This window comes from Oncorhynchus tshawytscha, linkage group LG09, assembly GCF_018296145.1.
Source record: "Oncorhynchus tshawytscha isolate Ot180627B linkage group LG09, Otsh_v2.0, whole genome shotgun sequence".
Lineage (NCBI taxonomy): Eukaryota > Metazoa > Chordata > Actinopteri > Salmoniformes > Salmonidae > Oncorhynchus > Oncorhynchus tshawytscha.
The window spans coordinates 13,251,775-13,271,627 of NC_056437.1; the positions used below are offsets into that span (position 1 = coordinate 13,251,775).

Sequence of the window (19,853 nt, forward strand, 5' to 3'; positions counted from 1 at the left end):
GGAGCTAGTGGGTGTGTTTGTATCTGGAACAGCACAGCCTACATGACTTTCAATGCTAGCCTTCAATATTGAATGTGTGTGTGTATGTGAGTGTGTGCATTTCGTGGCAAATGAGATTTAGGTGGGTCCACAGTCCACAGTGAGGTTGAGACAGAATGGCAGGCACTGTGATAAAATTAGAGGGTTGAAGTCAGGAGGTGCTCATCTAGACAGAGACTCAATCTGTCCCAGTCTGACAGCTGTTGTCCCAGTCCGACAGCTGTTGTCCCAATCCGACAGCTGCTGTCCCAGTCCGACAGCTGCTGTCCCAATCCGACAGCTGCTGTCCCAGTCCGACAGCTGCTGTCCCAGTCCGACAGCTGCTGTCCCAATCCGACAGCTGCTGTCCCAGTCCGACAGCTGCTGTCCCAGTCCGACAGCTGCTGTCCCAGTCCGACAGCTGCTGTCCCAGTCCGACAGCTGCTGTCCCAGTCCGCTGCTGTCCCAGCTGCTGCTGTCCAGTCCGACAGCTGCTGTCCCAGTCCGACAGCTGCTGTCCCAGTCCGACAGCTGCTGTCCCAGTCCGACAGCTGCTGTCCCAGTCCGACAGCTGCTGTCCCAGTCCGACAGCTGCTGTCCCAGTCCGACAGCTGCTGTCCCAGTCCGACAGCTGCTGTCCCAGTCCGACAGCTGCTGTCCCAGTCCGACAGCTGCTGTCCCAGACCGACAGCTGCTGTCCCAGTCCGACAGCTGCTGTCCCAGTCCGACAGCTGCTGTCCCAGTCCGACAGCTGCTGTCCCAGTCCGACAGCTGCTGTCCCAGTCCGACAGCTGCTGTCCCAGTCCGACAGCTGCTGTCCCAGTCCGACAGCTGCTGTCCCAGTCCGACAGCTGCTGTCCCAGTCCGACAGCTGCTGTCCCAGTCCGACAGCTGTTGTCCCAGTCCGACAGCTGTTGTCCCTGTCCGACATCTACAGTCCCTGTCCCAGTCCGACAGCTACAGTCCCTGTCCCAGTCCGACAGCTACAGTCCCAGTCCGACAGCTGCTGTCCCAGTCCGACAGCTGCTGTCCCAGTCCGACAGCTGCTGTCCCAGTCCGACAGCTGTTGTCCCAGACCGACAGCTGTTGTCCCAGTCCGACAGCTGCTGTTAGAGAAGCCATTAGAGCAGAACATAAACTGAACACTACTGACAAACTCTCATCCTGTCATAGGTTATCTTCATCCTAAGTATGTGTCTACCCGGATCCGAAAGAGTCATCCCCAAAAATCCAAGTCTTCCAACGTACTGATGAAATAAACTGTGTGCACTTAACAGTGTGTGTCTGTGTACATTCTCTTCGATTATAATCAAAGCCATATATATTCCCCCCCAAGCAGACACATCGATGGCTCTGAACAAACTTTATTTGACTCTTTGCAAACTGGAATCCATACATCCTGAGGCTGCATTCATTGTAGCTGGGGATTTTAACAAGGCTAATCTGAAAACAAAACTCCCTAAATTGTATCAGCATATCGATTGCGCAACCAGGGCTGGCAAAACCTTGGATCACTGCTATTCTAACTTCTGCGACGTATATAAGGCCCTGCCCTGCCCTCCTTTCGGAAAAGCTGACCACGACTCCATTTTGTTGATCCCCGCCTACAGACAGAAACTAAAACCAGAAGCTCCCACGCTGAGGTCACGGACCAGGATGTCTTGCTCCCAGGCAGACTAAATCACTTTTTTGCCCGCTTTGAGGACAATACAGTGCCACTGACACGGCCTGCAACCAAAACATGCGGCCACTCCTTCACTGCAGCCGAGGTGAGTAAAACATTTAAAGGTGTTAACCCTCGCAAGGCTGCAGGCCTAGCTGGCTGGTGTGTTTACGGACATATTCAATCAATCCCTATCCCAGTCTGCTGCCACCATTGTTCCTGTTCCCAAGAAAGCTAAGGTAACTGAGCTAAACGACTACCGCCCCGTAGCACTCACTTCCGTCATCATGAAGTGCTTTGAGAGACTAGTCAAGGACCATATCACCTCCACCCTACCTGACACCCTTGACCCACTCCAATTTGCTTACCGCCCAAATAGGTCCACAGACGATGCAATCTCAACCACACTGCACACTGCCCTAACCCATCTGGACAAGAGGAATACCTATGTGAGAATGCTGTTCAACGACTACAGCTTGGCATTTAATCACCATAGTACCCTCCAAGCTCGTCATCAAGCTCGAGACCCTGGGTCTCGACCCCGCCCTGTGCAACTGGGTACTGGACTTCCTGACGGGCCGCCCCCAGGTGGTGAGGGTAGGCAACAACATCTCCACCCCGCTGATCCTCAACACTGGGGCCCCACAAGGGTGCGTTCTGAGCCCTCTCCTGTACTCCCTGTTCACCCACAACTGCGTGGCCATGCACGCCTCCAACTCAATCATCAAGTTTGCGGACGACACAACAGTGGTAGGCTTGATTACCAACAACGACGAGACGGCCTACAGGGAGGAGGTGAGGGCCCTCGGAGTGTGGTGTCAGGAAAATAACCTCACACTCAACGTCAACAAAACTAAGGAGATGATTGTGGACTTCAGGAAACAGCAGAGGGAACACACCCCCCTATCCACATCAATGGAACAGTAGTGGAGAGGGTAGCAAGTTTTAAGTTCCTCGGCATACACATCACAGACAAACTGAATTGGTCCACCCACACAGACAGCATCGTGAAGAAGGCGCAGCAGCGCCTCTTCAACCTCAGGAGGCTGAAGAAATTTGGCTTGTCACCAAAAGCACTCACAAACTTCTACAGATGCACAATCGAGAGCATCCTGGCGGGCTGTATCACCGCCTGGTACGGCAACTGCTCCGCCCACAACCGTAAGGCTCTCCAGAGGGTAGTGAGGTCTGCACAACGCATCACCGGGGGCAAACTACCTGCCCTCCAGGACACCTACACCACCCGATGTTACAGGAAGGCCATAAAGATCATCAAGGAAAACAACCACCCGAGCCACTGCCTGTTCACCCCGCTATCATCCAGAAGGCGAGGTCAGTACAGGTGCATCAAAGCTGGGACCGAGAGACTGAAAAACAGCTTCTATCTCAAGGCCATCAGACTGTTAAACAGACACCACTAACATTGAGTGGCTGCTGCCAACACACTGACTCAACTCCAGCCACTTTAATAATGGGAATTGATGGGAAATGATGTAAATATATCACTAGCCACTTTAAACAATGCTACCTAATATAATGTTTACATACCCTACATTATTCATCTCATATGTATACGTATATACTGTACTCTATATCATCTACTGCATCCTTATGTAATACATGTATCACTAGCCACTTTAAACTATGCCACTTTGTTTACATACTCATCTCATATGTATATACTGTACTCGATACCATCTACTGTATCTTGCCTATGCCGCTCTGTACCATCACTCATTCATATATCTTTATGTACATATTCTTTATCCCCTTACACTGTGTATAAGACAGTAGTTTTGGAATTGTTAGATTACTTGTTGGTTATTACTGCATTGTCAGAACTAGAAGCACAAGCATTTCGCTACACTCGCATTAACATCTGCTAACCATGTGTATGTGACAAATAAAATTTGATTTTGATTTGATTTGATACATGTGATCATTATATAAAGCTTGAATAAAAATGGCATTTTCAAATTCCAAAAATGTTTTTGTTTATTTGTGAGAGAACTTCTTTTGTAAGCTAGAACTGAATTCCCACACTATCACATTCACATTATCTACTGAAAGGACCAAGTAGTCGACTGTAGCAGTTGAGTGAGAGAGAAAAATGCCCTCCCTCCACGGCTGTTTGAAAAACACTGAAGCTAGCTAGCTGTCTGTCTGTGTGTGTGCGTGTGTGTCTGTTGTTAGAGTTCACCTCTAATCCTGCACCTGAGCGCTATATAAACCACACACACACAGGAACTGGAACTAAGTACATTTATGGAACAGCACAACCACACAACTACAGTGCTTACAAAAAAGGGAAGGATATGTGTGTGTGTGTGTTTCACTGTGTATGCACTATGCAGACTGTGTGTGTGTGTGTGTGTGTGTGTGTGTGTGTGTGTGTGTGTGTGTGTGTGTGTGTGTGTGTGTTTCACTGTGTATGCACTATACAGACTGTGTGTGTGTACTGCCTGTAAACAGTGGCTATGCTGTACGCCTCTCTCTTACTGAAGCCACAGTAGAAAACAACTGGTTGATTCTGAGCAGAGTAAAGTCCCTGGGACTAATATTACAGTAATACCTGCTTGCCTCTGTAAAGTAGCTTGTACAGACTAAAGTAGAGTAATCCAAACATTACCTCAATGGTAATCTACCAGTGATGTAAGGTAGCTCAGTGGGAGACTGGTAGAGCCCCTGGGCAGAACAGGGTGGTAGAGAGTAGGAAATAAGAGAGAAGGAGAGGAGAGAGGAGCAGAGGAGAGAGTAGGAGCAGGGGGCTGAGAGGAGAGACAGGAGGCTCAGAGGAGAGACAGGGAGCTGTGAGGAAAGTAGAGGCAGGAGGAAGCAGGAGGTTGAAAGGAGAGGAGAGGCAGGAGGCTGCAAGGAGAGGAGAGGCAGGAGGCTGAGAGGAGAGGCAAGAGGCTGAGGGGAGAGGCAGGGGGTTGAGGGGAGAGGCAGGATAGGGTAGGGGGTTGAGGGGAGAAGCAGGAGGCTGAGGGGAGAGGCAGGGGTTGAGGGGTTGAGGGGGAGGCAGGGGTTGAGGGGAGAGGCAGGGGTTGAGGAGAGTAAGGGGGTTGAGGAGAGTAAGGGGTTGAAGGGGGGTTGAGGGGAGAGGCAGGGGTTGAGGAGAGGCAGGGGTTGAGGGGAGAGGCAGGGGGTTGAGGGGAGAGGCAGGGGGGGTTGAGGGGAGAGGCAGGGGTTGAGGGGAGAGGCAGGGGTTGAGGGAGAGGCAGGGGTTGAGGGGAGAGGCAGGGGTTGAGGGGAGAGGCAGGGGTTGAGGGGAGAGGCAGGGGTTGAGAGGAGAGGCAGGGGGTTGAGAGGAGAGGCAGGGGGTTGAGAGGAGAGGCAGGGGGTTGAGGGGAGAGTCAGTGGGTTGAGGGGAGTCAGGGGTTGAAGGGAGAGTCAGTGGGTTGAGGGGAGAGGCAGGGGTTGAGGGGAGAGGCAGGGGTTGAGGGGAGAGGCAGAGGGTTTAGGGGAGAGAGAGGGGGGGAGAGAGGGGGTTGAGGGGAGAGGCAGGGGGTTGAGAGGAGAGGCTGCAAGGAGAGGAGAGGCAGGAGGCTGAGAGGAGAGGCAAGAGGCTGAGGGGAGAGGCAGGGGGGGTTGAGGGGAGAGGCAGGGGTTGTTGAGGGGAGAGGCTGAGGATAGGGTAGGGGGCAGGGGTTGAGGGAGAAGCAGGAGGCTGAGGGGAGAGGCAGGGGTTGAGGGGAGAGGCAGGGGGTTGAGGGGAGAGGCAGGATAGGGTAGGGGGTTGAGGGGTTGAGGGGGAGGCAGGGGTTGAGGGGAGAGGCAGGGGTTGAGGGGGAGGCAGGGGGTTGAGGAGGGGAGTAAGGGGGTTGAGGGGAGAGGCAGGGGTTGAGGGAGAGGCAGGGGGTTGAGGGGAGAGGCAGGGGGTTGAGAGGAGAGGCAGGGGGTTGAGGGGAGAGGCAGGGGTTGAGGGGAGGAGAGGCAGGGGGTTGAGGGGAGAGGCAGGGGGTTGAGGGGAGAGGCAGGGGGTTGAGGGGAGAGGCAGGGGTTGAGGGAGAGGCAGGGGGTTGAGGGGAGAGGCAGGGGTTGAGGGGAGAGGCAGGGGTTGAGGGGAGAGGCAGGGGTTGAGGGGAGAGGCAGGGGGTTGAGGGGAGAGGCAGGGGGTTAAGAGGGGAGGCAGGAAGTTGAGAGGAGAAAGGAATCTGATCCACCTCTCAGATCCTGCCACCTGGCTCTGGGTTTTGTTTTGTCCTTGTGGTCGACGCAGTGACAGAATTAGATTTCTGGTGACAGCTTGGTGACACTGAGGATCTCAGTGTGTGTGTGTGTTTGTGTGTCACCCTGAGGACCTGCCTGCACATCTCAGCCCTTAAGATCCTTATCCTTCTCTAAAACGCCTCTCTACCAGGAAGTGGGGTCAGGTGACCAGTCCTGTCAAAAAGGTCACATCAGAGGTATATGACCTCCGGCCTGACCCCTCGGCCTACCTTAGTTATAACATACCCTTTAATTACTGGTCATGTGATCATTACTGCCATTACAAAAACACAATTGATATGGTAGACGGTTGTGTTATATGATATAGATATAACCCATGAGACAAGAGAGGTCTGTTCTATAGCCAGCTGACGAACAGAACACCTGTCTGAATCAGAGGACACAGGTGATCTCTGACCAAATGGACTGTATGTGTTATGTAATGTAGTTTAGGATGAGCCAACCTCCTCTGAGAAAAAGGTTTTTAGATGTAGTCCAAATTCAAAATATTTAGATCAAATGTCTAAAATAAATCTGTTTAAGCACACACCAGAGTTTCTAGGTCGAGGTATGCCGTTTGGGATTAGACAAATACATCTGAGAATTATTGCAGATGTTTTTAGGTGTTTTAGATTTCCAAATATGTAGATACATTCATATAAGATGTAAAATATTAGGGACTTTCTAGGTGAGTAGAGCACAGGAGATAAGGTTATTCACAGGCTATAGCTGACAGTTTCTACTACAGCTCAACACTGCCCTCCACAGGTTATTGAGGAGTAGTATTCAATTTCAGTCATACAGTACTGAATGGTTCCTGATCCACCCATTATTGAAGCATATAAATTGCTCCATTAGAATCAAAGCCTCATGTATAACTGGTAATTGATCCACTCATTTTCCAGTAAGAAGGAATGCACTCCCTGCATTCAATCTAATTCACCCAGCTGTTCATTAGCTTGTAAAAGGGACTCAATTCTGAACCAACTTACTGTTTGTGTGTTTCTACTGTACAGCCACACAGTTACTTCCTTGTACAGTATGCAAACCAAACCCTAATCAAGACACAAACCAAAGACAATATTAAGTGACTCAATTGACCAGAGTAGATTCAAACTAAAGAGAAAACAACGTGACAGTTAGCCAGGGTAGATTCAACGTGACAGAGTTTGCCAGGGTAGATTCAACATGACAGAGTTTGCCAGGGTAGATTCAACATGACAGAGTTAGCCAGGGTAGATTCAACGTGACAGAGTTAGCCAGGGTAGATTCAACGTGACAGAGTTAGCCAGGGTAGATTCAACATGACAGAGTTAGCCAGGGTAGATTCAACGTGACAGAGTTAGCCAGGGTAGATTCAACATGACAGAGTTAGCCAGGGTAGATTCAACATGACAGAGTTAGCCAGGGTAGATTCAACATGACAGAGTTAGCCAGGGTAGATTCAACATGACAGAGTTAGCCAGGGTAGATTCAACAAGACAGAGTTAGCCAGGGTAGATTCAACAAGACAGAGTTAGCCAGGGTAGATTCAACATGACAGAGTTAGCCAGGGTAGATTGTAGTACCTTCATGCTGCAGGCCAGCTCCATCAGTTTCTTAGCGTTCTCCTCTGAGCGGTAGCGTTTGGGAACCGGGACCCGGAAGAACTTGAGCGCCCCCTCAAAGTCTGTTGCAAGCAGGTCTTCCCTTGAGGTCTACAAGCAGGAGAGAAGAGACAAAGAGAGACGTATCCCAGCTAGAGAGGCTCTGGTATATCCTCGGTTCCAGCCAAGACCCCCCTCAGTCACAGTCTACCATCTATACTACTGTCAGGAACAGAGAATAGAGGGGGAAGAACCGTGTGTGTAGTGTGTGTATGTATGTAGTGTGTGTATGTATGTTGTGTGTGTGTAGTGTATATATGTGTATGTATGTATGTATGTATGTATGTATGTATGTATGTATGTATGTATGTATGTATGTAGTGTGTGTGTGTGTATGTGTGTGTGTACAGTATGTAGTGTGTATGTGTATGTGTTTGTGTATGTATCTATGCAGTGTGTGTGTATCTATGTAGTGTGTGTGTATCTATGTAGTGTGTGTATCTATGTAGTGTGTGCATATATGTAGTGTGTATCTATGTAGTGTGTGTATCTATGTAGTGTGTATGTAGTGTGTGTGTGTGTATCTATGTGGTCTGTGTGTATCTATGTAGTGTGTATGTAGTGTGTGTGTATCTATGTGGTCTGTGTGTATCTATGTAGTGTGTATGTAGTGTGTGTGTATCTATGCAGTGTGTGTGTAGTGTGTGTGTATCTATGTAGTGTGTGTATCTATGTAGTGTGTATGTAGTGTGTGTATCTATGTAGTGTGTGTGTATCTATGTAGTGTGTATGTAGTGTGTGTATCTATGTAGTGTTTATGTAGTGTGTGTGTACAGTATGTAGTGTGTGTGTGTAGTATGTAGTGTGTGTGTGTGTATCTATGTATCTATGTGGGTGTGTGTGTACAGTATGTAGTGTGTGTGTGTGTGTATCTATGAAGTGTGTGTGTACCTATGTAGTGCGTGTGTGTATGTACAGTTTTGAGGGCTTGGAGGGGACAATGGTGTTGAATGCTCAGCTTTAGTCAGTGAACAGCATTCTCACATACAGTTGAAGTCAGAAGTTTACATACACCTTAACCACATACATTTAAACAGTTAAACTCAGTTTTTCACAATTCCTCACATTTAATCATAATAAAATTCCCTGTTTTAGGTCAGTTAGGATCACCACTTTATTTAAAAAATGTGAAATGTCAGAATAATAGTAGAGAGAATGATTTATTTCAACTTTTATTTCGTTCATCACATTCCTAGTGTATCAGAAGTTTACATACACTCAATTATTATTTGGTAGCATTGCCTTTAAATGGTTTAACTTGGGTCAAATGTTTCAGGTAGCCTTCCACAAGCTTCCCAAAGTAAGTTGGGTGAATTTTAGCCCATTCCTCCGGACAGAGCTGGTGTAACTGAGTCAGGTTTGTAGGCCCCCTTGCTCGCACACACTTTTTAAGTTCTGCCCACACATTTTCCATAGGGTTGAGGTCAGGGCTTTGTGATGGCCACTCCAATACCTTGACTTTGTTGTCCTTAAGCCATTTTGCCACAACTTTGGAAGTATGCTTGGGGTCATTGTCCATTTGGAAGACACATTTGTGACCAAGCTTTAACTTCCTGACTGATGTCTTGAGATGTTGCTTCAATATATCCACATGATTTTCTTTCCTCATGATGCCATATATTGTGTGAAGTGCACCAGTCCCTCCTGCAGCAAAGCACCCCCACAACATGATGCTTCCACCCCTGTGCTTCATGGTTGGGATGGTATTCTTTGGCTTGCACGCCTCCCCCTTTTTCCTCCAAACATAACGATGGTCATTATGGCCGAACAGTTCTATTTTTGTTTCATCAGACCAGAGGACATTTCTCCAAAAAGTACGATCTTTGTCCCCATGTGCAGTTGCAAACCGTAGTCTGGCTTTTTTATGGCAGTTTTGGAGCAGTGGCTTATTCCTTGCTGAGCGGCCTTTCAGGTTATGGTGATGTAGGACTCATTTTACTGTGGATATAGATACTTTTGTACCGGTTTCCTCCAGCATCTTCACAAGGTCCTTTACTGTTGTTCTGGGATTGATTTGCACTTTTCGCACCAAAGTACGTTCATCTCTAGGAGACAGAACACATCTCCTTCCTGAGCGGTATGGCGGCTGCGTGGTCCCATGGTGTTTATACTTGCGTACTATTGTTTGTACAGATGAATGTGGTACCTTCAGGCATTTGGATATTTCTCTCAATGATGAACCAGACTTGTGGATGTCTCAATATTTCTTTTGATTTTCCCATGATGTCAAGCAAAGAGGCACAGACTTTGAAGGTAGACCTTGAAATACACCCACTGGTACACCACTAATTGACTAAAATTATGTCAATTAGCCTATCAGAAGCTTCTAAAGCCATGACATCCTTTTCTGGAATTTATCCAAGCTGTTTAATGGCACAGTCAACATAGTGTATGTAAACTTCTGACCCACTGGAATTGTGATACAGTGAATTATAAATGAAATAATCTGTCTGTAAACAATTGTTGGAAAAATGACTTGTGTCATGCACAAAGTAGATGTCCTAACCGACTTGCCAAAACTATAGTTTGTTTGCAAGAAATTTGTGGAGTGGTTGAAAAACTGAGTTTTAATGACTCCAACCTAAGTGTATGTAAACTTCTGACTTCAACTGTATATCAGGAGATCGTCTACTGTATGTAGTGTGTATATGTATGTAGTGTGTGTGTGTGTGTGTGTGTGTAGTGTGTGTGTGCATGTAGTGTGTGTGTGCATGTAGTGTGTGCATGTAGTGTGTGTGTGCATGTAGTGTGTGTGTGCATGTAGTGTGTGTGTGCATGTAGTGTGTGTGTGTGTGTGTGTGTGTGTGTGTGTGTGTGTGTAGTGTGTCTATATGTAGTGTGTGTGTGCATGTAGTGTGTGTGTGCATGTAGTGTGTGTGTGCGTGTAATGTGTGTGTGTGTGCGTGTGTGTAAGTAGTGTGTGTGCATGTAGTGTGTGTGTCTATATGTAGTGTGTGTGTGCATGTAGTGTGTGTGTGCGTGTGTGTGTGTGTATGTGCATACACTGTGTGTGTATATATGTAGTGTGTGTGTACATGTAGTGTGTGTGTACATGTATTGTGTGTGTACATGTATTGTGTGTGTGTGCGTATGTAGTGTGTGTGTATGTAGTGTGTGTGTGTGTACATGTAGTGTGTGTGTGTATGTAGTGTATGTAGTGTGTGTGTGTGTGTGTGTGTGTGTGTGTGTGTGTGTGTGTGTGTGTGTGTGTGTACATGTAGTGTGTGTCTACATGTAGTGTGTGTGTACATGTAGTGTGTGTGTACATGTACAGTGCCTTGCGAAAGTATTCGGCCCCCTTGAACTTTGCGACCTTTTGCCACATTTCAGGCTTCAAACATAAAGATATAAAACTGTATTTTTTTTGTGAAGAATCAACAACAAGTGGGACACAATCATGAAGTGGAATGACATTTATTGGATATTTCAAACTTTTTTAACAAATCAAAAACTGAAAAATTGGGCGTGCAAAATTATTCAGCCCCTTTACTTTCAGTGCAGCAAACTCTCTCCAGAAGTTCAGTGAGCATCTCTGAATGATCCAATGTTGACCTAAATGACTAATGATGATAAATACAATCCACCTGTGTGTAATCAAGTCTCTGTATAAATGCATCTGCACTGTGATAGTCTCAGAGGTCCGTTAAAAGAGCAGAGAGCATCATGAAGAACAAGGAACACACCAGGCAGGTCCGAGATACTGTTGTGAAGAAGTTTAAAGCCGGATTTGGATACAAAAAGATTTCCCAAGCTTTAAACATCCCAAGGAGCACTGTGCAAGCGATAATATTGAAATGGAAGGAGTATCAGACCACTGCAAATCTACCAAGACCTGGCCGTCCCTCTAAACTTTCAGCTCAAACAAGGAGAAGACTGATCAGAGATGCAGCCAAGAGGCCCATGATCACTCTGGATGAACTGCAGAGATCTACAGCTGAGGTGGGAGACTCTGTCCATAGGACAACAATCAGTTGTATATTGCACAAATCTGGCCTTTATGGAAGAGTGGCAAGAAGAAAGCCATTTCTTAAAGATATCCATAAAAAGTGTAGTTTAAAGTTTGCCACAAGCCACCTGGGAGACACACCAAACATGTGGAAGAAGGTGCTCTGGTCAGATGAAACCAAAATTGAACTTTTTGGCAACAATGCAAAACGTTATGTTTGGCGTAAAAGCAACACAGCTCATCACCCTGAACACACCATCCCCACTGTCAAACATGGTGGTGGCAGCATCATAGTTTGGGCCTGCTTTTCTTCAGCAGGGACAGGGAAGATGGTTAAAATTGATGGGAAGATGGATGGAGCCAAATACAGGACCATTCTGGAAGAAAACCTGATGGAGTCTGCAAAAGACCTGAGACTGGGACGAAGATTTGTCTTCCAACAAGACAATGATCCAAAACATAAAGCAAAATCTACAATGGAATGGTTCAAAAATAAAACATATCCAGGTGTTAGAATGGCCAAGTCAAAGTCCAGACCTGAATCCAATCGAGAATCTGTGGAAAGAACTGAAAACTGCTGTTCACAAATGCTCTCCATCCAACCTCACTGAGCTCGAGCTGTTTTGCAAGGAGGAATGGGAAAAAATTTCAGTCTCTCGATGTGCAAAACTGATAGAGACATACCCCAAGCGACATACAGCTGTAATCGCAGCAAAAGGTGGCGCTACAAAGTATTAACTTAAGGGGGCTGAATAATTTTGCACGCCCAATTTTTCAGTTTTTGATTTGTTAAAAAAGTTTGAAATATCCAATAAATGTCGTTCCACTTCATGATTGTGTCCCACTTGTTGTTGATTCTTCACAAAAAAAATACAGTTTTATATCTTTATGTTTGAAGCCTGAAATGTGGCAAAAGGTCGCAAAGTTCAAGGGGGCCGAATACTTTCGCAAGGCACTGTAGTATGTGTATACATGTAGTATGTGTATGTAGTGTGTGTGTATGTAGTGTGTGTGTGTGTGTGTATGTAGTGTGTGTATGCAGTGTGTGTACATGTAGTGTGTGTGTACATGTAGTGTGTGTATGTGGTGTGTGTGTGTGTGTGTGTGTGTGTGTGTGTGTGTGTGTGTAGTGTGTGTGTGTGTGTGTGTGTGTATGTAGTGTATGTAGTGTGCGTGTACATGTAGTGTGTGTGTGTATGTAGTGTGTGTGTGTGTGTATGTAGTGTGTATGTAGTGCATGTAGTGTGCGTGTACATGTAGTGTGTGTGTGTATGTAGTGTGTGTGTGTGTATGTAGTGTGTATGTAGTGTATGTAGTGTGCGTGTGAATGTAGTGTGCGTGTGTATGTAGTGTGTGTGTGTGTGTATGTAGTGTGTGTGTGTGTGTACATGTAGTGTGTGTGTACATGTAGTGTGTGTGTACATGTAGTGTGTGTGTACATGTAGTGTGTGTGTGTTTGTGTGTGTGTTTGTGTGTGTGTATGTAGTGTATGTAGTGTGCGTGTACATGTAGTGTGTGTGTGTATGTAGTGTGTGTGTGTGTATGTAGTGTGTATGTAGTGCATGTAGTGTGCGTGTACATGTAGTGTGTGTGTGTATGTAGTGTGTGTGTGTGTATGTAGTGTGTATGCTAGTGTATGTAGTGTGCGTGTGTATGTAGTGTGCGTGTGTATGTAGTGTGTGTGTGTGTGTGTATGTAGTGTGCGTGTGTATGTAGTGTGTATGTAGTGTGTGTACATGTAGTGTGTGTGTACATGTAGTGTGTGTGTACATGTAGTGTGTGTGTACATGTAGTGTGTGTGTACATGTAGTGTGTGTGTGTTTGTGTATGTAGTGTGTGTAGTGTGTGTTTGTGTGCACAGACTGGTGGCTTACTTACCTTCAGGAGAGCCAGAGCCACGTTGAAGATCACACTGATGCCCTGAGACAGAGAAGAGAGAAACAGAGACAATGAGTTACTGAAGGGGGAGTAGAGTGAGATGGGGGAGACAGGAAAGAAACAAGGGAGAGGGTTGCTAGAGACACAGAGTAGAGTGAGGGAGGGAGAGGGTTGGTAGAGAGACACAGAGTAGAGGGAGGGAGAGGGTTGGTAGAGAGACAGAATAGAGGGAGGGAGAGGGTTGGTAGAGAGACAGAGTAGAGGGAGGGAGGAAGAGGGTTGGTAGAGAGACGGTAGAGGGAGGGAGAGGGTTGGTAGAGAGAGAGAGAGGGTAGAGGGAGGGAGAGGGTTGGTAGAGAGAGAGAGAGAGGGAGAGAGGGTAGAGGGAGGAAGTGGGTTGGTAGAGAGACAGTAGATGGAGGGAGAGGGTTGGTAGAGAGAGAGAGGGTAGAGGGAGGGAGAGGGTTGGTAGAAAAACACAAAGTAGAAGGGAGAGGTTTGGGGGGGACACAGAGAGAGAGTTTGAGTTCAAAAAGAAAGAAAGTGCGGGTAGAAAGCCGTGGAGACAGGAAGTGAGGGTAGAAAGCCGTGGAGACAGGAAGTGAAGGTAGAAAGCCGTGGAGACAGGAAGTGAGGGTAGAAAGCCGTGGAGACAGGAAGTGAGGGTAGAAAGCGAGGGAGAGGGGTGAGGGTATAGGGGTTAGGGAGAGGATATAGGGGTTAAGAGTAAGGTTATAGAGGTTACGGAGAGGGTATAGGATTAGGGGTGAGGGTATAGGGGTTAGGGAGAGGGTATAGGGGTTAGGGAGAGGGTATATGGTATAGGGGTTAGGGAGAGGGTATAGGGGTTAGGGAGAGGGTATAGGGGTTAGGGAGTGGGTATAGGGGTTAGGGAGTGAGGGAGAGGGTATAGGGGGTCAGGGTAAAGGGTTAGGGGTCAGAGTATAGAGGTTAGGGGTGAGGGTATAGGGTTAGGGGTGAGGATATAGGCGTTAGGGGTGAGGGTATAGGGGTTAGGGGCGAGGGTATAGGGGTTAGGGGTATAGGGTTTCGGGGTGAGGGTATAGGGTTAGAGGTGAGGGTTTAAGGGTTAGGGGTGAGGGTATAGGGTTAAGGTATAGTGTTAGGGGTGAGGGTAAAGGGTTAGGGGTGAGGGTAAAGGGTTAGGGGTGAGGGTAAAGGGTTAGGGGTGAGGGTAAAGGGTTAGGGGTGAGGGTATAGGGTTAGGGGTGAGGGTATAGGGTTAGGGGTGAGGGTATAGGGGTGAGGGTATAGGGTTAGGGGTGAGGGTATAGGGTGTAGGGTTAGGGGTGTAAGGTTAGGGGAGGGTATAGGGGTTAGGGAGAGGGTATAGGGGTTAGGGAGAGGGTATAGGGGTTAGGGAGAGGGTATAGGGAGAGGGTATAGGGGTTAGGGAGAGGGTATAGGGGTTAGGGGATAGGCGTTAGGGGTGAGGTTATAGGGTTAGGGGCGAGGTATAGGGTTTAGGGTTGAGGGTATAGGGTTTTGGGGTGAGGGTATAGGGTTAGAGGTGAGGGTTTAAGGGTTAGAGGTGAGGGTATAGGGTTAAGGTATATTGTTAGGGGTGAGGGTATAGGGTTAGGGGTGGGGGTGTAGGGTTAGGGGTGAGGGTATAGGGGTGAGGGTATAGGGTTAGGGGTGAGGGTGTAGGGTTAGGGGTGAGGGTATAGGGGGTGAGGGTATAGGGGTAAGGGTATAGGGGTAAGGGTATAGGGATGAGGGTATAGGGGTGAGGGTGTAGGGTTAGGGGTGAGGGTATAGGGGTGAGGGTATTGTTAGGGGTGAGGGTGTAGGGTTAGGGGTGAGGGTGTAGGGTTAGGGGTGAGGGTGTAGGGTTAGGGGTGAGGGTGTAGGGTTAGGGGTGAGGGTGTAGGGTTAGGGGTAAGGGTGTAGGGTTAGGTTATAGGGGTGAGGGTATAGAGGCTAGGGGTGAGGGTATAGGGTTAGGGTATAGGGGTGAGGGTATAGGGTTAGGGGTGGGGGTGTAGGGTTAGGGTATAGGGGTTAGGGTGATGGATACCTCACAGAGTAGCAGGTCTATGATGTGGAACACCATGTAGAGGGGGAACTTGGCTGTGAAGAGCGTGAGGAACCACTGAGAGGCGTACATATGAGCCTCCAGACCCACGTTCAGGAAGTGGTTATACAAGTCTGGGATGTATTCCTGTTAGAAAATTATACAGAGAAACAGTTATATCACAGCCATGAACAACAGCAGGACACAAGCACACACACAGAAGATGTGAAGATGCCTCTGTATTGAATGGCCTCCGTGTTGCATTTAGTAATTTATTTGTACTTAATTTTGTCTAAATGTATCCTCTATCCTTTCTTACAACCGAGAAGAACTTTAGAACATCAGGCAGTTACTTACAGTTACTTACTTTATGTCGAAGTTGAAGCCGGAATTATCTGCCCTGGGACCTCTGTAATTCCGGCCCAATTTTGGGGCTACCCAAGAGGAAACACCGACGGTACAGGCAAGCGAGGGACGACCCTGGCAAGATTAAGGCGAAGAGAGAACCGGCCACCTCTTCCCTACATTCTTGCTACCAACAGGACTCTCGAAACTGCAATATTCTCAGCTTTTCTAAAACACGGCTTTCGGACAAGATACCCCCCATGGCTATCCAACTCGATGGATTCTCCATTCACCATGCCGACAGGACAGTGGGGGAAATCCAGGGGGGATTGCTTTTTCATCAACAACTGGTGTGCTGGCTCAAGCACGGTGGAAATGTTGACCTATTGTTCACCCGTCATGGAATACCTGATGGTCAAATGCCGACCCTTCTACCTCCCGAGAGACTTTTCAGTGGTTATTGTGACCGTTGTATACATTCAACCGCAGGACAAGAATGTTATGGAATATTTTCTCTATTTCATCCAATAAATATGACCACTGCCCTGGCGAGAGAGAGGCTATTTCAGACACACACTCGCCTCAGGCTGTAGAGTCTGTAGGGATGACGGCAGTGGGGCACTTCGGATTGCAAGTTTACAAACAAAAGGATGCTTCTTCGTTCAAGCATTAAAAAATTACAGACTTTCCGACCAACGAGGAAGTCGGGAAAACTAAAATGTTCCTTATAATTCCTCTAATTATAATACCTTATAAGGCAATAAATGAAGGCTATTGTTTGCAGTAAATTCAAGATGTATCATGCAAGTGCGGTCAAAAAAATATACCGCTCCCCCGTCTAACCAAGACTCTTCCTCGTGGGCCCGACTTACTCCCTCAAATAACCTTTCCTCCTCCCGTAGCCACCGCACCGGCCATAAGGGGGTATTCATCTCCAATAATGGCTTCACACTAATAATTCAACTAATAATGCTCTGGTTATTGTATAGAAATACAAATTTGGCTATTTCTAACAAAGAAAAACAAATAACTGGCACTTAACTACCATGCTTTAACCAAGCAGAAAAACAAATAACTGGCACTTAACTACCAGGCTTTAACCAAGCAGAAAAACAAATAACTGGCACTTAACTACCAGGCTTTAACCAAGCAGAAAAACAAATAACTGGCACTTAACTACCAGGCTTTAACCAAGCAGAAAAACAAATAACTGGCACTTAACTACCAGGCTTTAACCAAGCAGAAAAACAAATAACTGGCACTTAACTACCAGGCTTTAACCAAGCAGAAAAACAAATAACTGGCACTTAACTACCAGGCTTTAACCAAGCAGAAAAACGTACATCCAGAGGCTGCTTTTCTGGTTGCCGGTGATTTATTTATATATAATTTATATATGTCTGGTTGCCTGTGACTTGTTTATATCTAAATGTACAGTGGAGAGAACAAGTATTTGATACACTGCTGATTTAGCAGGTTTTCCTACTTACAAAGCATGTAGAGGTCTGTAATTTTTTTATCATAGGTACACTTCAACTGTGAGAGATGGAATCTAAAACAAAAATCCAGAAATCACATTGTATGATTTTGAAGTAATTAATTTGCATTTTATTGCATGACATAAGTATTTGATACATCAGAAAAGCAGAACTTAATATTTGGTACAGAAACCTTTGTTTGCAATTACAGAGATCATACATTTCCTGTAGTTCTTGACCAGGTTTGCACACACTGCAGCAGGGATTTTGGCCCCCTCCTCCATACAGACCTTCTCCAGATCCTTCAAGTTTCGGGGCTGTTGCTGGGCAATACGGACTTTCAGCTCCCTCCAAAGATTATCTATTGGGTTCAGGTCTGGAGACTGGCTAGGCCACTCCAGGACCTTGAGATGCTTCTTACAGAGCCACTCCTTAGTTGCCCTGGCTGTGTGTTTCGGGTCATTGTCATGCTGGAAGACCCAGCCACGACCCATCTAAAATGCTCTTACTGAGGGAAGGAGGTTGTTGGCCAAGATCTCGCGATACATGGCCCCATCCATCCTCCCCTCAATACGGTGCAGTCGTCCTGTCCCCTTTGCAGAAAAGCATCCCCAAAGAAGGATGTTTCCACCTCCATGCTTCACGGTTGGGATGGTGTTCTTGGGATTGTACTCGTCGTCCTTCTTCCTCCAAACATGGCGAGTGGAGTTTAGACCAAAAAGCTCTATTTTTGTCTCATCAGACCACATAAACCTTCTCCCATTCCTCCTCTGGATCATCCAGATGGTCATTGGCAAACTCCAGACGGGCCTGGACATATGCTGGCTTGAGCAGGGGGACCTTGCGTGCGCTGCAGGATTTGAATCCATGACGGCGTAGTGTGTTACAAATGGTTTTCTTTGAGACTGTGGTCCCAGCTCTCTTCAGGTCATTGACCAGGTCCTGCCATGTAGTTCTGGGCTGATCCCTCACCTTCCTCATGATCATTGATGCCTCACAAGGTGAGATCTTGCATGGAGCCCCAGACCGAGGGTGATTGACCGTCATCTTGAACTACTTCCATTTTCTAATAATTGTGCCATCAGTTGTTGCCTTCTCACCAAGATGCTTGCCTATTGTCCTGTAGCCCATCCCAGCCTTGTGCAGGTCTACAATTTTATCCCTGATGTCCTTACACGGCTCTCTGATCTTGGCCATTGTGGAGAGGTTGGAGTCTGTTTGATTGAGTGTGTGGACAGGTGACTTTTATACAGGTAACAAGTTCAAACAGGTGCAGTTAATACAGGTAATGAGTGGAGAACAGGGGGGCTTCTTGAAGAAAAACAGGTCTGTGAGAGCAGGAATTCTTACTGGTTGGTAGGTGATCAATACTTATGTCATGCAATAAAATGCAAGTGAATTACTTAAAAACCATATAATGTGATTTTCTGGATTTTCTGGTTGCCTGTGATTTATTTATATATAATTTATATATTTCTGGTTGCCGGTGATTTATTTATTTATGTCTGGTTGCCTGTGATTTATTTATTTATGTCTGGTAGACTGTGATTTATTTAAATATAATTTATATATTTCTGGTTGCCGGTGATCTATTGATTCCGTCTCTTCGCAACAAAATCTACAGAGCAGACATTGTTGTATGCCCCATATATATACTTTTCTGTTGGTGACAATAATTTTTATATAATAATTTAAATTGAAAAACTCTTAAGTATTGAATCAATTGTAGTTTTTTGTACCAGTTCATAAACCATGTGCCATGGAATCGGTACATCGGAAATCTCTTCCCATTTATTTTGCAAACCTGTATGGCGCAGCTGTCAACATTTGTGTCCTCAAATGAAACTGGTATATTTTTCAATTTATGCCAGTTCCTTTCAGCCAATATCTTTAATATATGGCAGGCGAACAAGGTCCCTACCTTCTCCTTTTTCCACTTGCCTCCTCCATTTTTGTGGTAGTGTTGCAATCAGTTGTACGTTTGGAAAGAGCAGATATTCCCATATATTTTCGATAACTGCATATGTGACATAACTCCTCCGTTTCTATTCATAATATCATTAATAAATATATATTTTTTTTAAATAAGAAAATCCATAAAGAATGTTTTTTTTAATGAATCAGTAGATTTGAGTTTAACCATAACATTTGTTGTAATATTGGTTCTATATTTTCTGGAGGATAAAACTGAAATTGTAACCAGCTTAGTATGGCTTGTTAAGAAAGGGTGATACTTTAAACAAAACCTCATTTTCAATTAGTCATAATGTTAAGTTGTAATCTGCATAAAGGTAAAAAGACCATTTTGAACAACGAAGGAGCCTTTCTTAATGATCTACTGGAGAACCATTTGGGGTTTAAGTATAACTTATGTATGAGTGAAGCTTTTAGTGAGAGGTTTAGCTTTAATATTTAATCATTTTAGCCGCCCAAACTCATATTCATTATATAAATAGGCACATTTAATTTGGTCTGGCTCAGCATTCCAAATAAAATGAAATATTTTTTGCTCGCATGATTTAAAAACCTGTAGTAGGCAGTGCCATTGGTAAGTAAGTAAACTGTGATAGGACCAGAGAGTTAATCAATGTGATTTATCCACAAATAGACAAGTATTTACCTCTCCATG

At 46.1% G+C, this 19,853-nt stretch overlaps 1 protein-coding gene across 2 annotated transcripts in view; it reads right to left on the minus strand.

The window, feature by feature from the left end:
- The window catches only part of LOC112257388 (rab GTPase-activating protein 1), a 182,092-nt gene that overhangs the window by 19,882 nt on the left and 142,357 nt on the right, over window positions 1-19,853 (minus strand). For both annotated transcript variants that reach the window (XM_042326559.1, XM_042326558.1), the window contains 3 exons: window positions 15,405-15,548; window positions 13,364-13,405; window positions 7,462-7,590 (listed from right to left, as the gene is read on the minus strand). In XM_042326559.1, coding sequence (XP_042182493.1) covers window positions 7,462-7,590; window positions 13,364-13,405; window positions 15,405-15,548 — 315 coding nt within the window. The remainder of the gene's footprint in view (window positions 1-7,461; window positions 7,591-13,363; window positions 13,406-15,404; window positions 15,549-19,853) is intronic.